This window comes from Macadamia integrifolia, unplaced genomic scaffold (genome assembly GCF_013358625.1).
Source record: "Macadamia integrifolia cultivar HAES 741 unplaced genomic scaffold, SCU_Mint_v3 scaffold2147, whole genome shotgun sequence".
Classification (NCBI taxonomy): Eukaryota; Viridiplantae; Streptophyta; class Magnoliopsida; order Proteales; family Proteaceae; genus Macadamia; species Macadamia integrifolia.
In genome coordinates this window covers 49,143-65,162 of record NW_024868540.1, presented here as the reverse complement: position 1 = coordinate 65,162, position 16,020 = coordinate 49,143, and the positions used below count along the sequence as shown (strand labels likewise).

Below are 16,020 nucleotides of genomic sequence, written 5' to 3'. Positions count from 1 at the left end.
AAGAACTGTTTATGGGAAATAGTTAGCAACTCCTTTGTGGGCATAGCTAATACCTCCTTCTCATTGTCAATGTCCTTCTGATTTGACCTTAATGATCTCTTTCGCCGTATTTCAGCCGGCATGTTTACCGGATAGAAAGTTGTAGGAACACCCTTCCACATGAAAGTACACAGATTCTTCCTCCCTCCAACCATGGCATCATTGTCATACATCCAGGGACGACCAAGCAATACATCTGTGAGTTTCATTGGGATCACATCACACCAAACTTTCTTTTCATATCGGTAAAGTTTTAAAGGAACTGAGCACCGCTTATTCACCTTTAAGGTATTACCATTCAGCAAGGATACCTACCTTATAAGGCTGAGGATGTGGGTAAGCTTTCAGGGTTGCTTTCTTCACGAAGGCTTCAGAAACAACGTTGACACAACTGCCACTATCAATGATAATCTGACAAGTATGCTCACCTGACTTCATACGACTGTAGAATATGCAGTTACGTCGCCAATCCTCTCCTTTGGTTTCAGCCACCAATATGCGAGTAACAATATTTATACCTTGGGTATCATCCTCATTAGTGTTTTCCATATCATAGTTCTATCCACCATCATCATCATCATCTAATGGGTAGGGATGAAGAGCTGACTCATCCTCCTCATTGGAGTCTTCAACCTCAGCTACTGCATTAACCCTCTGCTTATGGGACAAGACTTAGCAAAATGTCCTATCTCTTGACAATGGAAACACTGTACCTTATTACTACCTGTCATGGATGCCTTTCCTTTATGATCAGCTCGTGGAGGAAAAGTGGATTTTGGAGGTGCTGAGCTACTAGGTTTTTAGGTTGGAAAATTCTTCTTTACCTCCCCAGCTTGGAAACCAAACCTTCTAACTGGCTGTGCTAGAAGCTCCTCTGCTCGTAGGGCCTTGTCAAAACAATCCCTCACTAAGTGCACTTCAACAACTCTGATACCCCTGTTGATTTCAGCTCCAATCCCAGTCGAAACCGAGATAATAGTTGCCTTTCATTCTCCCTTATGCCTATACGAGAATAAAGTGCGTCAAACTTGTTCATGTACTCGGCAACAGTCATAGACCCTTGACGAAGAGAGTTCAGCTGGTCATGTATGCGAGCTCTGAAATTGCGTGGCAAGTATTTATCTGATAACTCAAGCTTTATCTCCTCCCAACTAGTAGGTTTTCTACCACGGTCTTCTAACTCTAGCTCATAGGTCCTCCACCACTCACGAAGAGCCCCAACTAGCTTAGCACGAGCTAGTTTCATCTTCTGTTCCTCAGGTAACTCATAATAATCAAAATAGTCGTCTAGTGCCACTACCCAATCATAGAACAATTGGGGGTCATACCTCCCATCAAACTCCTTCAGATCGAGCTTGACCTTCTGTGAATCTCCACAATACCTTGGTTGCACGGGACGCTCAGCCTCAAAATATCCTCTTACATGCTCTTCAAAAGTAGGTTGTGCTACCAGAACCCTCTGTGGTGCTCTCAGATTAGGGTTTTCTCTCCTGTTAGTCAACTGAGGAACCACATTCATTGGAGTGTCCACTTCGGGTGTTGTACGTGAACTGCCAGTAGGCTGTTGGGGTGGGGTCTCTTCATTCAACAACCTGGCATCCAATTCAGCCATCAATTCAGCCTTTAGTTCAGCTCTCATATTCTGTATCAACTCCATAATAGAAGCTAAGGTGGGGGTGTTGTTCTCAGCCATGCTCTGATACCACTTAATGTAGGACTAGATTTGAAAACCAGTCCCGAAACTGCAGGATATTATAAACCAAAGAACAACCAAATAACCACCCAATAATAGACAGCAACAACAGTCCAGAATAATCAGTCAACAGTCCTTAAACAAACTAGAATTATCAGATCCACAATCAGGAATTTCAGGAAGCAGAGTTTGCATCAACAATTAGAAGTTCTAGCAATAGAAATAGAGTAGTTGAATAAGTAGGATCAGAATCAAAACATAGCAAAACCAGATAACCAAATCAGAACTCGATTCTGGGACAGCAGGTTCTGAGAACAGGCAATCGATCCTAACAAGTTCAGAATCTTCAATAGCAGATGTTTAAGTGACAAATAAACAAATCGGAATACTGAATAGCAGGTCCATTCCATCAGGAAAACATAGGCAGCAATCAACAGTAGCAGATAACACAAATCAGGCAATAATTTCTGGGCAGAAATCACCATCGACCAGCACTGAAGAAAACTCAGAAATTGACAAACCCATGGTCTGATCAGTACCAAACTTGGATCAAGTCCCCTTCTTAATGGTCCTAACAATCGACCAAAATCTCAAAGCAATCGGGTGGCCAAAAGTCCAAAATAGACTAGGTCGACAGAATAGGAAACAGAGAGCTTAACCCAGAAATTTCTGCAGAAAAATTCAGATTACTTACCTGTTCTGCTGGAGAAGATAATCCACTAAAGAAAACCAGAAAATAATAGCAACCCACTCGGACTTCTCGCCGCAGAGCGTCGATTGGATCAAACACCAATCCCTAGGCCTTGATCAAACACAAGGAACCACCATTGATACCCAGCGGCAGCAACAAGAGAGTTATTTTTTTATAAATTCAAATCGTCTCTCTATGATGAGAGCTCTCCTTTATTTATAATAATGATGGGGAGGGTTTACAAGTAATAGTAACTCAGAGTTACTAAATTTGAGTTACTAAAAATTGATTACAAGAAATTACTAAAAACTGGAAATTATAATCTAATGAAAATAGAAACTAGTCTAGACAGAAATTAGAAACTAACAATGACTCGAAATTAGAAACTAATTTAGGTACTGAAATTAGAAACTAAATAACCCGTCTAAAAAGGAAACAAATCACTGAATCTCGTATGCAACCTTAGAACCCCTAGTTTAGACCCATAAAAGTAGCCCATAAAAGTAGCCCAATACACTCCAAACCACATGGACTGAAGGCCCAACACGTATACAACCCAACCCTAAGCATATTCCTAATAAAACAAGCCTAGTTTGGTGAAAAATCTGCATCAACTCTCCCCGGCTTGGAAACATTCGACTCCGACGAATGGATAAGGGACATGTAGCACTCATACAAGTTGGGATCAAGCCTCTTGAAATCATCAGCATGAATCCAGGTGCAATCAGTCCGTGGTCGTCCCTTCCATTTGACAAGAAAAGTGTGATAACCGGTGCCACAACGAGTGGTTTTGTAAGTATCATCCAAAACCTCTTCAATAACATCTTCAAGAGGTGGTGTAAGTTGGGGCAGCCTTAGCATTTGTTCCAGGTCACCATCATCTGAATGATGTCCCACATAAAGATGTAGGTCGGCTACATTGAAGACATCGCTTATGGTCATTTCCTCAGGCAATTCGAGCACATAAGCATTTGGTCCTACACGTTTCAGCACCTTGTAGGGACCCATCTTCTTTGGATGGAGCTTTGTGTTAACACCAGGTTGGAACCTCTCAGGATTTATGCGAACCATAACCATGTCTTCTGGTTTAAACTCCACATAACGTCGATGACGATCAGTTGTAATCTTGTAAACATCGTTACTTAAGGCAATACGTCGTCGCACGTTTGCATGCACCTCTGTGATGTGGAGCAAGAATTCATCAGCTTCAAGGCTGATTCGAGCCTGGGGTGGGAGTGGAACAAGATCATTTGGGCGTTGCGGCTGAATTCCAAGTAATATCTCGAATGGTGTGCGCACCGTTGTCCTGTTCACTGAGCTATTGTAGGCAAACTCAGCTATGTCAAGGATTGCTGGCCATGTCTTCTCATAATCTCAGACTAAGCACCTCAACAAGTTCCCCAAACTTCTATTAACAACCTCCGTTTGACCGTCAGTTTGTGGATGGAATGCAGTTGAAAACTGTAGCTTTGTGTTAGTTTTCAGCCACAATGTCTTCCAAAAATAGCTCATAAACTTAATGACACGATCAGAGACAATAGTACTTGGCAGCCCATGTAGTCGAATAACCTCTTTGAAGAAGAGCTTTGCAATATGATAGGCATCAAAGGTCTTTTGACATGGCAAAAAGTGAGCCATCTTAGAGAAGCGATCTACTACAACCATAATGGAATCATACCGTTCTCTTGTAGGTGGCAGCCCAAGTACAAAATCCATACTAATGTCGAGCCAAGGTGCATGAGGAACCGGTAGTGGAGAGTAGAGGCCTGTATTCTACTTGGTTCCCTTAGCAAGTTGACAGACTTGACACCTTTTGATGACATGATCGACAATCTTTTGCAATGTGTGGCCAGTAGTACCAATCAGTCACCTATATGATGGTCTTGTCCTTGCCGAAGTGGCCTCCCAAACCTCCTCCGTGTAACTACCTTATGATGTGATGTCGTAGGGAGGAGTCTGGAATGCATAATCGCGTTCCGAAGAACAAATAACCATTGTGGATAGCATATTTAGGGTGTTGCCCACCTTGCTGTAACTCTACATATAGGACTCTGGAATCCTTATCAGACGCGTACTCATCTCGTATCTGATCAATACTAACGGCATGTACTGAAAAAGTATTGATAGTGAGAACTTTTCGGCTTAAAGCATCAGCCACCATGTTCTCTTTACCAGCCTTGTATTTCATCGCAAAGACGAACTCTTGTAGGTAAGCAACCCACCTTGCATGCTTCTGACTGATTGACTTCTAAGAATCGAGATGTTTGAGTGCTTCATGATCGGTGTAAAGAATAAATTCCTTACCAATAAGATAGTGTCTCCAGTGGCGTAACACTTGGATGACAGCATAGAGCTCCAAATCATAAGTCGAGTATCGTCGCTTGGCATCGTTAAGTTTCTCGTTATAGAAAGCGATAGGGTTCCCTTCTTGCATCAGCACTCCTCCCAACCCAATATATGAAGCATCAGTTGCCACCTCAAATACACGATCAAAATCTGGCAGGTGTAATACCGGGGCCTCTGTCATCTTCTTCTTGATAAGATGGAGGGCTTTTGTCGCCGCTGTTGTCCACTCAAAATTGCCTTTACTCTGCTTCATACATTCGGTAATAGGTGCCATGACTGCACTAAAATTTCGAATGAATCTCCTGTAAAATGAGGCTAGACCGTGGAAGCTACGACCTTCAAATTGTCTTCGGGGTAGGCCAGTTGGTGATGCTCTTGATCTTCTCAGGATCAACTTCAACCCCCTTGGATGACACAATAAATCCAAGGAATACAACCTTGGGCAGCATGAAGGAACACTTCTTGAGATTAATGTATAGCTTCTCCATACGGAGCACCCTCAAGACTTGCTTCAAATGGTCGATGTGATCATCTGGATGCTTGCTGTAAACTAAGGTATCATCAAAGTATACAACCAAAAATCGATCAATAAATGGATGAAGTACCTATGTCATAACTTGCATGAACGTACTAGGTGCATTCGTCAGACCAAAGGGCATGACCTTCCACTTGAACAGTCCATCCTTGGTCTTGAAGGCAGTCTTCCATTCGTCTCCTGGCTGAATACGAATTTGATGGTAGCCACTTCGAAGGTCCAATTTTGAAAAGACCTTTGCACCGGACAACATGTCTAGCATATCATCAAGTCGTGGTATGGGAAACCTATACTTGACAGTTATTTTGTTGATTGCTCTGCAGTTGACACACAATGAGCCATCCTTCTTTGGAGTAAGCAATGCTGGTATAGCACAAGGACTAAGGCTCTCAACGATAAACCCCTACTGTAGTAGTTCATCAACTTGCCTTTTGAGCTCAGTGTGTTCTGTAGGATTGAGACGGTAAGCTAGAAGGTTGGGAAGCACAGAACCAGGTACCAAGTCAATAGCATGCTGAATATCGCACATAAAAGTGAGCTTATTAGGTAGCTCATCAGGTTCTAAATCAGAAAAGTCTGATAGAAGCTCTCTAATAGGCCGTGTGAGCTGAACTGTTGGTGGTAGAGTGACCTCTCTAGTAACTAGGGCTAATATCATGCCTGTATCATGGCTGGTTCGCTCAAACTGCTTTTATGGAACAACTAAGATCTTCTTCAATGGAAGGACCAGCATCTTGTTGGTATCGGTGGTGGCTTTCTGGTTAGTCCTCAATCTCTGTCTTTTGCGCATCTCCTCTGGTACATTGATAGGCTCAAGTATAGTGCGCTGCCCTTTAAAGGTAAATATGCACTGATTCTTCTTTCCACCAGTGAGAACATCATTATCATACATCCATGGCCTCCCTAAAAGAACATCAGTTAGCTTCATAGAAATAACATCCCACCATACCTTTTCTTCATATCGAGAAAGTTTTAATGGAACAGAACATCGCTGATTGACCTTCAAAGTATTGCCATTCAGTAGGGATAATTTGTAAGGCTGTGGGTGTTTCTCTGCCTTCAAATGTGCCTTCTTCACAAACAACTCACAGACAACATTAATGCAGCTGCCACTGTCAACTATCACCTGTACAGTGCGATCAGCTGAACGCATGTGGCTGTAAAACATGCAAGGACATCGCCAATCCTCGCCTTTGGTTTCAACCACTAATATGCGAGAAACCACATGAATTCCATAGGAGTCATCTTCATTTGCTTCAGCCCCATCATAATAATCAACATTTTCGTCTTCTTCCAATGGGATTGGAAAGATATGGGAATTATCTTCATTAAGAGTATCGTCAGCGTCAACCATCACTGCTACTTTTTGACGTGTAGGACAATTTTTGGCATAATGTCCCCTCTCCTGACAATGAAAGCATTGCACTATGGCAATGCTAGGCATAGGTGCTTTCCCCTTGTGATCAGCACATAGAGAAGGTGTGGTACGTGGAGGATAAGAAGTAGGATTCTTTGCTGAAAATTTTTTTTGTGATCTCTCCAGCTTGATATCCAAGCCTTCTACCCGTAGGAGCTAGTAGCTCCTCTGCATGTACTGCCTTCTCGAAGCATTCCATGACATTACATACATCTACTACGCCAATAGCACAATTTATATCAGATCTCAAACCCAAACGAAAGCGGGAAAGTACCTGTAATTCATTCTCCCTGATGCCAGTGCGTGAATAGGGTGAATCAAACTGCTCCATATACTCTGCAACGGACATACTCCCTTGACGAAGAGTATTCAGCTTGTCCTGCAGTTGTGATCTAAAGTGTCGTGGTAAGTATTTGGCACTAAGATCTTCTTTTATCTCTTCCCAAGTAATGGGAGCTCTACCATGATCTTCTAGATCCCTTTCTTCAGTTCTCCACCATTCGCGGGCTGAGCCAACTAGCTTAGTACGCGCTAGTCTCATCTTACGTGACTCAGACAACTCAAACCAATCAAAATAGTCATCTAAAGCAGCCAACCAATCATAAAATACTTGTGGATCATGCTTTCCGTTGAACTCCTTTAATTCAAGCTTGACTTTTTGTGAATCATCAGTACGTCGACGGGGTGCTTCAAGATCACCATTGAAATAAGATCTTATATGCTCCTCGAAGGTAGGTGGTGCTGTAGGGGTTCTTTGTTGTGCCCTTTCAGACTTCTCCTATGTTGACGATGCACAGCAGATTGTAGTTGATACCTATCCTCCCTCTCGAATGGTACATTGTTGCCTTGTGTTGGAATAACACTTTGGTTCTCTAGTCGCAATAACATCTCACTAATAGCTTTTTGATCAGCAGAGAGTTGTTGAAACATTTCAATGACTTTTGCTATTGGATCAGGTGGAGGCACCTGATCCGGTGGCCACTGTGACTCATTCTCTGCTATGCTCTGATCCCAATTGATGTAGTACTGTAATTGAGGAAGCTCAAAACAGTACCAGAGTAGAATCTTTTCTCAGAGAATAGGGAATTCTAGATATGGGAATAGGATATTGCTAAAAATTGTTGAAAGATGAAAAGGATGGAACAATAAACAATAAAATAACACCTGGGCTTCACACCGCAAGGTGGATCGACTGGATCAAACACCAACCTACCTTGATCAAGCACAAAGGATCTCTTAATCAAACACAAGAGATTCTTGATAAAACACAAGAAGAGAGTTGCATGAGCAAACTTTGTTTCCAAATTCTGAGTTGTCTTTGAATGCTTATAATTGATCCCTATTTATAGGACCAACTCAACAAAACATTACATACCCAACTTCCAACTAACAATAGTAGAAAGTCTTCACTTATTAAAGTTGGGGTAGGAAAGTCTTCACCTTCCAACGACTAAAGTTGGAAAATTCTTCACCTACGAACTACTAAAAGTGGAAAAATCCTCACCTCTTAAAGTTGCAATGGAAAAGTCTTCATCCCCCAACTACCAAAGGTGAAAAAGTCTTCACCCATCATCACTTACAAAAGTGAATTGATCCCCCCTTTTAGAAAAGTAAAAAGTAAAAGTAAAAGTAACTTCTAACCACTTAAATTGAACTGATGTTGGACCAACATGGACCATGGTTCAATTTGGACTAAACTAATACATAAAACATGAAATAAAAACTAAGTATGGAAATTAATAAGCATCAACAAGGTAAGTCCACATGCTAGTTACTCTTGTTAGCCTTCTTCCTATGGATGTAGGTCTTCAAATCTGCATCAACGGGGCGATGACAAAGGCAACTAAGCTTGGAGCTCACATTAAAGCAGAGGGATTTTCAAATCTTATCGAAATATTTGGAGTTGGAAGTCCATCTACGAAGATTGTGCTCCATCCAAATGTGACTAATCATGACACCAGAATCTAGATTCCAAATCGAACCACAAATAGAAGATCCTCCATAAGTCATGCCAATCCAAATCCATTCACCAGAAAAATGAAGGATTCTCCTGCTTGACATTCTACTTTACCTTATATGGTTTTTTTATCTTTTAAGTATAATATACTCTCTTGATTTTAATATGGATCATTGCAAATTCCATAGAAGTTGACAAATATTTTATTATGTCTTCTGTTTTTTTACTCTTTATATACTCTTTCATTAATAATTCTTGCAAATTTATCAAAAATTATAAGTACATTCTCTTCTTGAAAAAGAATGTTACTTATGTTTCACACTTTCTTTATTAAAAAAAATAATAATAATAAGAAAAAAGGAACGCATTTCTATACTTTTTTAATTCAAAGTTTGGCAATATCAAAATTTGATTTTCTCTATTCTTTATGGTATCGGTGCATTTTCAACATAAGAAACAGTAATTCTTTATCTTAGAAGTTTTAGCATTTACTGTTTAATTGCATAGTACAATTTCATGCTATTTTAACTGTCCCCGGGGCCCGGGGGGGACTAGAACTTCTTGTTAATATGATTTGATGTTAATTTACTATTTTCTAAAAATGCTTCTCTTTCACTTCTCAATCATTTCCCTTATGTTCCTATAGACATGTTCTTTTAGCTTCTATGATGCATATCTTTCACTTTTGGTTGCTCACTTTTGCATCACATCTTCCTTTCACTTCCTTCTTTGTTAACTATGAAAAATTAAATGGTTATCCATTTTGATCAAGCAAGAGTGATTTTTTTGTTTGGGGCCTATATTTTCTAGCAAACAAATTATGAGGCAGAGTTCTTAGGCCTAGTGCATGCTTGATTTTTGCAAAAAAACTAGGAATTCGTAAGTTGCGGGTGGAATGTGACTCGGCGTTAGTAGTGGTTTTTGTTTCTTCCAAGGTTATTCCATGGTGTGTGCATAAGATTGGTTGTACCTTCAACCGTATCTAGCTTCTATCAAGTGGAAGATTTCTCATTGCTTCAGAGAGGCCAATCCAATCATGGATTTCCTTTCTAAATTGGCTGCAAAGAATGGTGTGTCATTGTCTATGCAATGTCTTCTTTCTTCGGTGCATTATGAGCTTGAGATAGATGTTATTTGTACACCGAGATTTCGAATCTCGTCACATTAGATAAGAGTTTTTGTGATGGCATTTCCCACCCCCAACTGATGGCAATGCCAAAGGAAGGGGGAGTCGGAATTGTTTTTTTGTTGGAGTATCTGGTTCTGAATCCAGCTTGTATTCTTTTATAATTTTTTCCTTTTAAATGATCTTTTAGCAGGGGAAAAAAAACTGTGCAAAATTAAAGATCACAGAATGAGGCTGATAAAGCAATCTAAGATTTTTTTCCCTGGGAAAGGTGGCATGTAGAGAAGACTAGGACCAATTATTACATGGACCCCACCTAAATATTACTTAAAACCATAAATCAACTAGATTGTGTGGTCAGACAATAAATGCAAAAAGGATATCCATAAGGTTTTTACTGACTTAGGAAAATTTTATGATCGAATCCCTAGAGAGTTAATTTGGCAAGTGTTTTAAGTAAATATGTGGACATGGTTAAAGAGATGTATAAGGATAAAGTGACTAGTGTAGGAACTGTGGGGGAAGGGGGGGCAAGGTAGTGAATTTCTAATTACAATTGGTTTATATCAAGGATCATCTCTAAGCCCGTATTTGTTTGCACTAATTATAGAAGAGATGAATAGAAAAATTCCACATCCCTTCGTGTATTCATTCTGTTGATGATATTGTTTTGGTGGATGAAATAAAAGTAGGGATGAATGCAACGTAAGAATTTAAGGAGGCCAACCTTGGAATCAAAGTAATTTAAGATAAGTAGCACAAAAACAGAGCATATGGTGTGTCACATTAATAACAATAGGACTGAAAGTGGAATGGTGAAAATCGATGATAAGAAAACGCTGCAAAGTGAAAATTTTAGGTACCTAGGTTCAATGATAAATAAAGTGATGCAAATCACACATTGGAAGAAGAAATTTGGGATGGGGGATTTTGTTCTATTCATCATATCTTCTCTAACCTAAAACACATCAATTCGTATCAAAGCTATAGCCAGTAGTGAATTAAGTCCCTATGAGATGGTAAACACTAAAAATGTACTAAAAAAATTTCTTAGGGAGTTGAGGCAATTTGATAAACAATTTGCCATGAGTTCAGAAAAGTTTGGGCATACCAGAATTACCCTTTAGTTTACATATTGATCTCAACTTCATACCACCACAGGAAAAGAGGAGAGCAGGATCAAAACACAAGAACATGAAGTTGAGGTTAAAGTTGAAGAGATTCCAACAACTGATGATGACAAGACAATGCTTGATATTCCTACTATAGAGGCCTACAGAAAAGGTTGAAGCAAACGAGGTTAAGACAGTGGATGGTGAAGTCGTGAGTAAATAAATTCAACACTACAGTTCCGGAAGGTTTTATGGAAATACCCATCACAAGTGATACTGAAATTGAAGTGGAGCACATTGAATTTTTTATGCCACCAAAGGCCACCAAAGATTTTTAAGGATAGGAAACCACATTTTGAGGACTACATCCCCAACTAGCATGAACGTCTGAAATACTTCTATTGATTGAAGCTAGACGTGCACCACAGACAATTGCTCTCTCGATTTAACAACCAGGTCAAGTTTTTTCAAGTTGGGGAGAGTTGAGGCCCAATCACATCCCTTGGAAGAATTTTTTTTTATGTGTTTATGCTCTATTTATCTTGTCTTCTCTAACCTAGAACACATCATAAATAAAGAATAATAGAGGATAAATATGCACAAATAATTAATATAGGCCGATAAAGTTCAGGGGTGCTTCTGGAGTGTTGTGTGACTAACACATTCCAATAAAACATGAAGGACGATTTTAGAGGACATTTATATAATTTACAATGATTTATGGAGCTGTATGTGAGCAGTAAAGAAACAACATATAAAAAAACTTAAAAAGAGTAGTTAAAATGAAATGGGTGAGTGGTAAGATTAGAAATATAAATAAGGAATGAAGGTCAGTAGAGCTGATATAGGAGTAACTCCGATATATGATAAGTTAAGAGAATTTCATTTGAGGTATGGACATGTGCAACAGAGGCCTTTGAATGCTCCAATACAGAGGGGTCATTTGAATCAGATTGAAGGAGCTAAAAGAGCTACGGGTAGGCCTAAAATGACTCTAAGAAAAATGGTGAAGAAAAAAATGCAAGCTTAGGACTAGTAACAAGTATGGCTTTGAATAGATCTTATTTAAGAAAAAGGATACATGTAGCTAGCCCCATTTAGTTGGGATAAGGCTAAAATGAGTGGAGTTGAATATTAGATAATAAATGAAGAACTCTAAAAAGAAACTAGAGCTCATATAGTTAAAGATTGCATGATCCTTCTAACTTTGGCCCTGGACAATGTTTAGGATCTTTTCTTCTAATAGTGAGTCTGCTTACAATGAATATGAGGCACATAGAAAAATCATGAGTACCCTTGAGCCACTCCCTCGGCTTAGGACATAAGAACCATGTTATCCCCACTCCCCCTTTTTCAGCATGGTTCAAGACCTCTATGCCTGGCGCAACATTGCCTGGTTTCATTGCCATATCCCTCGCCACAGCATCACTGCTTGGTGCTCTCTTTCCAACTGCCTCCCTACATAGTCCCTTCTTAACCATCATCACATATTGATCTCCCCCTCATGTTGCCTTTGCTGGAATGGGGTTGAAAATACTGACTACCTCTTCTTCCCCTATCCCTTTTCCTCCTCTGCTTAGAAGAAGGTCCTTCGCAGTTGCTGGCCGGCCCATAGATCCCCCTCCCCTTGAGTCGAGAATGGATCTAGGTTGATATGACTTTCATGGCTCCACCATTTGTGGTACGGTAGGGAATTTGGCATTCTGTGCTACCATTAACCACCATTGGATGGAGCGGAATCTTCATAAATGGACTTTCAACTATCGCTCCTTTGAGAAGTTTTGGAAAGACATCTACTTTGATGTTAGCTCTAAACTTGGATGCCTTCACCATCGCAGAGCTCCTGACTCCCCAAGGAATAGGCTCATTATTGCCTCCTGGGGCCTCCCTCTTTCCTTCCTCTCTCCCCTCCTAGCTCCCTCCTTGATGTATCCCCTTGGTTGTATTTTGGTAGGGTTTCTTTCCCTTGGTAGGCCTCCTCTTGGCCTTGCCTCTATGTAGGATTTGTGGTTTTTTGCTTCCCACCTCTTCTCCCCCTGTATATTCTCTCCTCCGTCTGGTAATGAAATTATTTATTCATAAAAAAAAAAGAAAAAGATATCGCCAAAATCTCAGCTATTTCAGTTTTTTTTTTTTTTTTTTTTTTGTTGAAACGAAATGTCATGCAAATTACCAAATGAGCATAATCTTGATCGATATTTCAGAAATCGATGATATTTCGGTCAGTTTCAGCAAAATGATATCAACCACCCTTTGAAAACACGTGACTCACGGGATGGGGTCGATATTTTGGCCTCATCTTGCTGATCTCACCTGGTTTGCCTCTTTTGCTCTGTAGAAGCTGAAAAGTGTCTCCAAGGCTTAGATTTTCCACATCTTCACCTCAAGAACAAGGACAGTCCCCAGGGCATTATTTACTTGTTCGACTACCTATAAGAACACATCACATGATCAAGGGAGAAGATCTTTCCCAACCAATCCTCTTCATATTTAAGGATGATATACAATGCATATGAGGAGAGGTTCCTCCATAGGGCTGTAGGTGGGACTAAGTCACAATGCTTATCACAATTCAAATTACACATCCTTCCAACCGTGGGCATCTTTACTTGCCATGTTAGTCTTTAATTGATTGGGAGAAATCTTCTCCTTTGATTGTCTGAGATGTCTTTAAGATAAACTTCCCATGATGGTCTTTGATTGATTGGGGGAAATCCTCTCCTTTGATTGTGTGAGGTGTCTTCAAGAGAAACTTGCCACGCTGGGCTTTGATTGATTGGGAAATATATTCTTCTTTGATTGGGTGAGGTGTTTCAGGTCTTATGGTTGTTTGACCACCGAAACAATCATACAAGACAAAAAAAAAAAAAAATCATCTCAACCAAGATTTTGGTTTTTCGGTGGTTTTTGAAACACTGAAATGAAATGAGATTTCGAGCCATGCTTTTCATAAGGGGGTTCAAAACCCTATTATTTATTCCTTTCTTCTACATTTGCTTTCATTTCCCAATGGGGAACCCCTCCCCAGGGAACAGTCTCTTTGCAAGGCAGGGGTAAGGCTGCATACATTATGAATCTCTCCAGACCCCACATTGGCAGGAGCTTCATGCATTGAGTAGGCCCTTTGGGAAAAAAAAATCCCTAACTCCTGCCATGCCTGAATGAACTGATGCATACCAATGAAATTGACAGGGAAGTCTAAGAAGATGGCTATAAGACCAGCCATGTTTTATAGAAAGAATGCTGGAAAAAACCAGGAAGACACATACATTTGGAATGAGAATTGCGAAGGCAAGATTAATGAGATGGACAAATAGCAGGGCTTAGATACTATAGCATTCTAGGGATGTAAAGGTAGCATTAATGGATCATGTTAGAAGTATAGATTAAGGGGTTCACAGCACTGTTCACGTGAAGTCATGAACAGTGTTCATGGGTACTGTTCACATGAACAGTAACTTCATATTGTTTTCCCTTCTATGTCCTTATTTCCTTTAATGCCCTTAGTAGGGTTATGTCACATGTCACTATTATAAATATTGAATGAAGTGGGAGTCTTAACATAAGGTTGTGACTCCCAAAGGTTACAACCATCTCTCCTCTCTTTTCCCTTTTGTTCTCCTTCTTCTAATTTACAGATCAAAATATAATTGAAGGAAAAATAGATGGTTTGGTTAAGTGCAACAAAAACCAATGATTAAGCTGATGAGGAGTGACTTCAAGTAAGTTGAAGGCTCGAAAAGGACAAGGAAAACACCAAAAGGTACATCAATCTAGGTAATGAAAAGAAGTCAAAAGAAATTAATACTCAATGGAAAATACAAACCAAAATAAGGTGGAATGAGAACAGAAAAACTGAAGACAAACTTATTCCAGTTGAGTTAATCATATGTCTCTATGCAGAATCTTACCTAACGTTAATATTGTACAAGGTCCTAAAAAAAGTAAGGGCTCCAAAGGTCAGGTTATTGAGACTTGGATTGCACTTGGTGAGCCGAGAAGCCATGGTAAATCAATTTTGATGAAATAATAACCAGGTCAAATATCAACTTCTACAGTTATTTACAGTACTACTAATACCACCTGGCATGAATGCAGGCAATGTGCTCCAAGACCAGAGGCAGCAGAAAATTGGACATTGACTCATTGTTCACTAGATAATGCATACTCACATTGCGCAAGCTACCTATAGTTTCAGGCAAGCAAGCTAACATATTCCCTGATATGGATAATCTCTCAAGCCTCACCAGCAAGCCCACTGGACAACGGAAACATGCATGTGGTTAGGACTATTGACGACAACATAGTTCATGAAAGTATATTGCACAGAATAAATTATATATGTATGAGCTTCTTTTTCTGGTTTTAGAATAGAAAATTACATTCATCAGGCAAAACAGTAACCCGATTCCCATCGAGAGTGAGAACTTTTAGAGACTGGAGCTTTCCCAGGTTCATTGGGAGGCGCTCAATGAGATTATCAGCTAAGACCTGAAAGTAAAGAATCACTTTGTCAGGTATTCAGTTCAGTAAGTGACCAAAAATCATTTTTCATATGAAAAACATCAGTTACAAGTACGCGACGTGTGAAGGAGTATTTATGTTTCTACCAAAAAAAAAAAAAAGTCTTTTGTCAGGATGATAAATTCATTGGTCAGACCAACCCATGAAGTCAAAACAGTTTTACAGCCCAATAACCATTGACTGGTCAACAGACAATGAATAAAACTTTGGAGCATGCTGACTATTCAAAACACAGGACATGGACCACTGTTATTGTACTCACAAGTCACATTGGGAAAATTAGGGTGACCACTTGCATCACCAAATATTCAAACTCCATAACAATTACAAATGTTCAAGCACCTAGTACCACTTATTCTCATGGGTACCTCTGACTCAAATTATGTTTCACACATATTTGATTATTCAGATTGATTCTCATTCTATGCTATTTTGGATTGGTATCTATAAAAAAGGCTGCAATCCAACTGCGAATTCCACTTTCGCACAGTCTAAGGTCAGTTCTAACCTTCAGCATGGTTAAAGTGGCTGTACTCAGACTCAAACCCACGATGCCAAAGCTGCTATAACTGCACCAAGC

The 16,020-nt window shown here is 39.8% G+C and overlaps 1 protein-coding gene across 3 annotated transcripts in view; it reads right to left on the bottom strand.

Moving 5' to 3' along the window:
• Positions 1-16,020, bottom strand: part of LOC122065892 (plant intracellular Ras-group-related LRR protein 7) — a 51,881-nt gene that overhangs the window by 24,609 nt on the left and 11,252 nt on the right. For all 3 annotated transcript variants that reach the window (XM_042629716.1, XM_042629715.1, XM_042629717.1), the window contains exons 4-5: positions 15,299-15,407; positions 15,089-15,174 (exon numbers count right to left, since the gene is read on the bottom strand). In XM_042629716.1, coding sequence (XP_042485650.1) covers positions 15,089-15,174; positions 15,299-15,407 — 195 coding nt within the window. The remainder of the gene's footprint in view (positions 1-15,088; positions 15,175-15,298; positions 15,408-16,020) is intronic.